This window comes from Carex rostrata, chromosome 16 (assembly GCF_964058835.1).
Source record: "Carex rostrata chromosome 16, lpCarRost1.2, whole genome shotgun sequence".
NCBI classification, from domain to species: domain Eukaryota; kingdom Viridiplantae; phylum Streptophyta; class Magnoliopsida; order Poales; family Cyperaceae; genus Carex; species Carex rostrata.
In genome coordinates this window covers 9260922-9267815 of record NC_135933.1, presented here as the reverse complement: position 1 = coordinate 9267815, position 6894 = coordinate 9260922, and the positions used below count along the sequence as shown (strand labels likewise).

The following is a 6894-nucleotide window of genomic DNA, read 5'->3' as shown; positions in this document are numbered from 1 at the left end:
ACGTAGATCACATTTTATTACTCTGTATAAGTCAATATATATAGCAGTTTATATCAGTACAGATAATACTGCATACTAGTACATATCAATACTCACAAGTCTTAATAATAAAAAAATATTTAAAAAAATAATAAACTAATTAAAAGAATTAAAGTTTATTCGGCGGAAAACAAGAGAGCTGATCATGTTACCTCGCCATTATCACGATCCATATTGTCTGAAATAATTGAAAATTTCAATTTATCTACCGAAATTTTTATTTATACTAAAAAACTATAATTTTGAGAGATTTTCAAAATCACCCAGACTGCCAAGCCAATCTACAGCTTCAAAAATGAGAGACCGCCAAATGTCCTAGGACCCTGTCTAAACAAAATGAAACCTCAAACTTTGATCTAAGATTTTTTTGATTTATAATAATTGTTTAATAATTTTCAGTATTATAAAGAATAATTAATAATTTATTTAGATGTACTAGAAGTAATTCGAAATATTTTTCATGCAAAATTTTTCTTAGTTCTAAAAGAAATTAAACAATTACTTGGTGTGTTACTAAAAAAAATAAAAATACTTTGTATTTGAAATTTTGAATCATTGATCTCAGTTCAAAAGTCACTTCTAATAAATATAAAAATTATTGCATTCTTTCTATTTTTAAAAATTATTAAACAATTATTATAAATGAAAGGGATCTACTCAACTTTGAGGTTTAATTTTGTTGTGACGGGTCTGCTAGGGCATTTGGCAGCCCTCCATTTTTGAAGTCAGAGATTAGTTTGGCAGCCTATTTTAAAAAATATCTTATAATCAGGATATTTTAGTTTATCTTTTTATTATGGTAAAAATAAAATTTTCGGATTTATCAAAAACCGGATGATATCTAATTCAGAGCTTATTCAGAAATCATGGAACGGTACTAACTGTTGTGTTGCTTTAAAATGTGTAGAATAAAAATTCGTACGGTCAGGATTTTTCACAAATCCACTAAAATTTTGAGATATTTGAGATCATCAGATGATATGAATTCCACTACCACACCATCAATTTATAGGTATTTGTCACAGAAAACCATATTTCAATTATTAGAAGCAGGGATACTTGAGACTAACTTGTCATTGTCAGTATCAGTTGGCACGAGTGGAAGCTCCTTTCTTGACTTTATGCTTCACTCAAAAGTCCACTTGGAGTTGGAGTTGGAGTTAGAAAAAAAAAAGCAAATTGGAAAGAAAATAGAAGAGAAGAAGATAACAAGATGTTCAATTTTTTTTATTGATCAAATTAGTAGAAGACAAATATTGAAAGAAGGAATAGAGAAAAAAATTCTCATTTTATCTACACCTCTGAACTTTACTACTTCCAACTCAGAATCTAGGTCACTTATTCTTGTGATAATGAGATGAATGAGAACGATGCTTTTGAAGATCAGCCAAGAAAATTCTTGTATCTAGATATTTATATTTATTAGGTTAATTTTTTTCACATTATTCTGGAACGGCATCAGTTTTTACACGTACGATACGCACACTACTTTTTTCTCCCTCTAAAATATATATTTGTTTCTAGAATAATAATTTATTTTCATATGTCCTTTTGTTTTTAATTGGACACATGCTTTCTATTTGTTATTTTGTTTTATTTATTTTTTATTATATCCCAACAAATATCTACCGTCCATCATTTTTTTATTTGTTAATAATTGGACCCATGTCTCTTATTACTCGAACATTTTTTTTCTTTTCAATTTTACAGATGCTTTCACTTAAAACAGTTTTTTAAAATTGTAATTACGAATTTGATTCTTATGGTTGATTTGGCTATAAACTTCTAATAAAAAGTCAAATTAAGCAGTTCAACCATAACTTTTAAATTCAGAAGGGAAAAACAACAAAATGGTCAAATATTAATTACAGGAGCAGAAATTCAACAAAAACATAACAATGGAAATATTTCGGATCCGTCCGTTTATTGTACCCATAATCCGGATCCATGTCAGTGGAAACCGGTAAGGCTTTCTTGATCCATTTTCGCCGGCCCGAGTCCCCCGACCGGACCGAACCAAATCAAAGCAAACCAAAGCGGACCAATCGACCGATGTGTCGGGAATTGATTGGGATGGAAAATCCTTTGAGAATCAAAACCCTAATCGACTAGCGAAGGTGAGGGAGCCGTTTGAAACCCTAACCCTAAAAAGGAGGTGGGTGTTATCGCCGAACCCTAATTGACCAATCGAGTAAATATCGGTAAGAGGCGAAGGTCAAATGGCTGCGCAGGGAGTCCGGACGGCGTCGGGGACGACGGGGTGCACCGGTGAGGGGTGTCGGACACGCGACGCTTGGCCGCTCCACCATGTCAAACACCGGAGTGTGTTCGTCCGGCTGTGCACCGCGTGTGTGCTCAAATACCACCCTTCGTTGTTTTGCTCTCTCTGCCATGATCTCCTCCTCATCGATTCTAAAGAAATTTCTTCCTCCGATCGAGACTCAATTTCTTCTTCTCCTCCCTCTTGTACTAACAATATAATCCATTGCTCCAACTGCCCCAATGTCTGCCACGCGTCCTGCTTGCCACCTTCCTCCTCCTCCGCCTCCTCCGACTTCTTCCTCTGCCCCTCCTGCTCCTCCTCTGCCGCTGCTGCTACGGCTGATGCTTTACTTTCCTCCCGGCGCCGTTCCTTAGACCTCTCCGCTGCCCAATCCCTCCTCTGCGCTGCCCGCCTTTCGGCACACTCTATGACCCGTGCTGCTGCCTCTGCCCGCGCCGATGCCGATCGCAAGGCCAAGGAGGCCGCTGCTGCCCGCAAGCGTGCCCGTGAGATGATCGAGAGGGTGGCTACTGTTGCCAAGGGTGAGAAGGAGAAGGAGAAGGTGAAGGTGAAGGAAAAGGAGAAGATGGGGAGCGAAGAACAGGAGCTGGATCTCAGGGAGAGGGAGAGGGAGAGGGAGAGGGAGAGGGTGAAACCCAAAGGACCACTTGTTGTGGCTGGGGCCGGGGGAGGCAGGGAGCGTGAGAAATGGATGCGATTCTACGAGATGCCTTCTCAATATCGCGATGTCGACAAGCCTCTGCCTCTCCCGCATCCTCTTACTGCTGCCAAATTCGAGCAGGATGACACCAAGGATACAGTAGCACCACTTAAACCTAGTACAGTTCTTCCCAGTTCAGTGAGCAAGGTAAGCTCAAGTTCTTGACTTTTGTTCTTCCTCTGGCTGTACCTCCACTGCTGTGCTCAAGTTCTACCTTGATGGGGTTTCTTTCTCTTGTTGTGTAATTGTGAGTGTTTGGTAGGTTCTAGGATTTTGATGCAGTGCACTCTGCTCATATACTGTAATCTTACTCTGTGTAATTTTAGTAGCTGATTGTTTCACATGCATTGATCTCCATACTTCTACCATGGATTGTGCACTTGGTGCTTCTCTTTGTTTTCATCATTTCCTGTATATATACATTGTTTTTGGGTTTGATTTAAGAAAAAAAAATGATGCAATCTATATAGTTCACTTATCTTGGCAGTCTTTTATCTGTTTCCCAGTATTTTCTTTTGGGACCAAGACCTTAACTTTTCAAATCAGAACAAGGCAAAATGTGTTTAACATTTTATTTTTCTCTAATGAATTAGGAATGAAAGTCTAAGACCTAAGACTAAGTGAACAGACAAGCCCACATTGCAACCTCTCTCCATCACTACTAGTCCAAAGAAAGTGAGATTGGATAAATTTTTCCTCGATAACTCGGAAGAACAATCAAGAATAATAGGGACATGTAGCAATTGGCAAACCTATTGCTTATAACTGAGGCAAATCCTGTCATTAATGAAGAAAAATTACACTGGGATAGTTACAGAAAGCATCAGGTTTTGAATTTTGGGGTTATAGCAATCAATTGCACAATGGAGATGACAAGATGCTTAGTCGCTGGCATGTCCAAACAATCTAAATACTGGAATACTTGCTGCCTCAGTTTATACCAGTATCTGAGAGAAGAAAACTAAATATGCACTTGGCTGTCCATGACTATCAATAGATTTTTTTTATGGACAAATTATTTCACTGTGGGGTTATCAGTTATGTGGAGAATTTTTTTTTATTTTTTGTAGAATGGTTTGATTCAATAAAAAGTGGCATTTGGAAAAATAAATGGATGTTACAATAGGTCCGGAATTGGCCTTTTACAGTTTTACTGCATTGCTGCCCAAAATTTTTTTTCTTACCATCCTAAAAAATCAGAATTAAATGAATACCACACGTTTATTCCGAATTCAGATTCCACCACAAACTCAGACGCAGTCCATGAATGTATCTTTCTCCAATTTATCATTGAATAAAATCTCCACATTCTCCTTATAAAACCAGTGATATTTTTCTTTTTATTTCTAAGAGCATTATGACAACTTTTATTTTAAGAGTGATGCATCTATGGACATAAGGATCTATTTGTAAAATGAACATATTTTTATTTTCAAAGTTCAAACAGTCGATCCGAACCGTTCATTTTGTTCTCCATATTAATATGTGCTTGGAGACCAAAGCTTACATTTTTCTGAATTTTTTTACTATTTATTAAGATGGGTACAAAATTCAATAGTCTGAATTTGATATTTTTTGTACCCATCTTAATAAATAGTAAAAAAATTCAGAAAAATGTAAAATTTGGTCTCCAAGCACATATTAATATGGAGAACAAGATGAACGGTTCGGATCGACTGTTTGAACTTTGAAAATAAAAATATGTTCATTTTACAAATAGGTCCTTATGTCCATAGAAGCCTTTGCCTTATTTTAATATTGAAATAGAAACATTATGGCACTTTCTATTTTAATGTAACGTAATTTTTAATTTAAAATTATTCTTAGGGAAATCAATTTGTAATTATTTCTTTTAGTTTTTGTTTTATCTTGTGTAGTAATAATTGTTGAAGTAGCCATTGCACGAGTATTGAGATTTAGAAATTAATATTAATTTTAACTGTATTTAGTATTTGACAGTTGTTTCTATTTTTTTTATTGTACTAATGAAGATGCTCTTAACAATCAACTAAAATATTAACTTTATTTGTCTACTGTTCATTTCATAAGAATTTTTCACGAATTTCGTATTACATAATATAATATTCCAATAGAATGAATAATATTTGAGTTGTCTGCTCACAGAAAAGAACTATTTGTGTTTAAAATTGAAAATTTTAGATGCTAAGTCTTTGTCCATTTTAAGATTTAAATTGTAGTCTGTAGACAAATGAATCGAGTGAGAATTTCTAACTGAAACTGGATTCATACTGCAATCGAGATAGGCTAATTTATAACGGAATCTAATTTTGACTTAAACTTGTGGCTTGAACTATTTATTAAAAAATTAAATAACTCACTTCAACACGTTTCAACCGATATATCATGCATAAGAGGAAGACAAAAAAGAAGTTTAATGTTATTGATGGTTATAAAATTTTGACTTAAATGCATGATTAGGTTTTCATTTATTTTAATAGTTGACATTATTTATAGAATAATGTAGAGATTTTAATTTTTTTTTTCTTGCACCAAACGCAAGATAATATAGAGAAAATTTCAAAAAAAAATTGCAATTGCAGTTCCTTGTTAAAATTTTATTTATCTTATTGCAACGAAATTTTATATTCTTTAGCAATTATAAATTTATAAGTAAAATCATCAATGCATAAACCCAAATTTCATGTTCCTTAATTAAATCTTATAACTGAATTTATATTCTTTTTTCTTTTCCAACTGTTGATTATAAAGGAACGGAACTTGTTGTCAATAAGTAATATATATTATTTTATATGCGTTTCCTAATTCGAACTCTGATCCAGTATGCGGACATATTCGAACTCTGACCTAGTATGCGGACAAATCATAACTCAGACCCAGTATGTAGATAGATCTAAACTCAGACCCAATATGCGGACGGATCCGTCCGTGTATTGAGTTTGAGTTTGGATTAGGGATTCGTCCGCGGATTAATTCTCAGTTCGTGGTGGAATCTGAATTCGGAATAAACGAGTGATATTCATTTAATTATGATTTTTTAGGGTGGTAAAAAAAAAAATCGGCATTGCTGCTGCTACTATTATTAGTTCTCTCTCCTTTTGAAACTTGGACCGCACGGAGAATAGAGTTAAAATAACGCTGGATATGGCTTGTGTGCTGTATAAATCAACAACTATGCCAAAATATATATCCCCATTTAATCTTTCTCCAATTCTTTTTAACTCTCACAATCTCCTTCTATTGTTTATGGCTCTGATCAGAAACAATTTTTTTTGTAAGAACTGAAATGATTTTAATAAAAATGAATTGAAAATCCTAGAATCCGAGAATCCGAATCAATTCATCATTTCACGCCTTTTAACATTGGGCTTAAAATGTGATAATGCATTTTGAGATTTTGTTTTGTTTTGTTGGAGTTTCCGATCACACCTTTTAACATTGGACTTAAAATGGGCTAATTTTGCTAAAACATGGATAGCACTTGAACACTTGGTTTCATCTCAATTTAATATCAATTTGATCATGCCAGAACTAGGCCCGATATGATTGGGTCAGATTCAGACTTCTTTGAGCTAAAAGATCAGATGTTTATTTTCACCAAAAAATGAAAGAAGAAAATGTTTTACCAATTTTGCGAATAAATCGAGGCTTGTATTCCAGGGTAAAGATACTGACATAGCTAGTTTCTTCACGCAACACAGTCAATAGAGGCAAATGAAAAAGTATATGACGAGTGTGTTGCATGAAGTCAAACCAGCTCTGTCAATATCTTTACAACTAGCATAGGAGGAAAAAAGAATATCAAACACACAAAGGACAGAAATAAAGAGAGATGTTATAAATTCATAAGAAATCAAAAGCAAAATGGGAATTACAAAAAATGATGAAGAAG

At 34.4% G+C, this 6894-nt stretch overlaps 1 protein-coding gene across 1 annotated transcript; it reads left to right on the top strand.

Moving 5' to 3' along the window:
• The first annotated feature begins 2123 nt into the window (after nucleotides 1-2123).
• Nucleotides 2124-4134, top strand: LOC144567606 (uncharacterized). Its single transcript, XM_078317778.1, has 2 exons — nucleotides 2124-3170; nucleotides 3617-4134. Exons 1-2 carry the CDS (start codon nucleotides 2259-2261, stop codon nucleotides 3620-3622), a joined length of 918 nt encoding a protein of 305 aa, XP_078173904.1. The 5' UTR covers nucleotides 2124-2258; the 3' UTR covers nucleotides 3623-4134.
• The last annotated feature ends 2760 nt before the right edge of the window (nucleotides 4135-6894 follow it).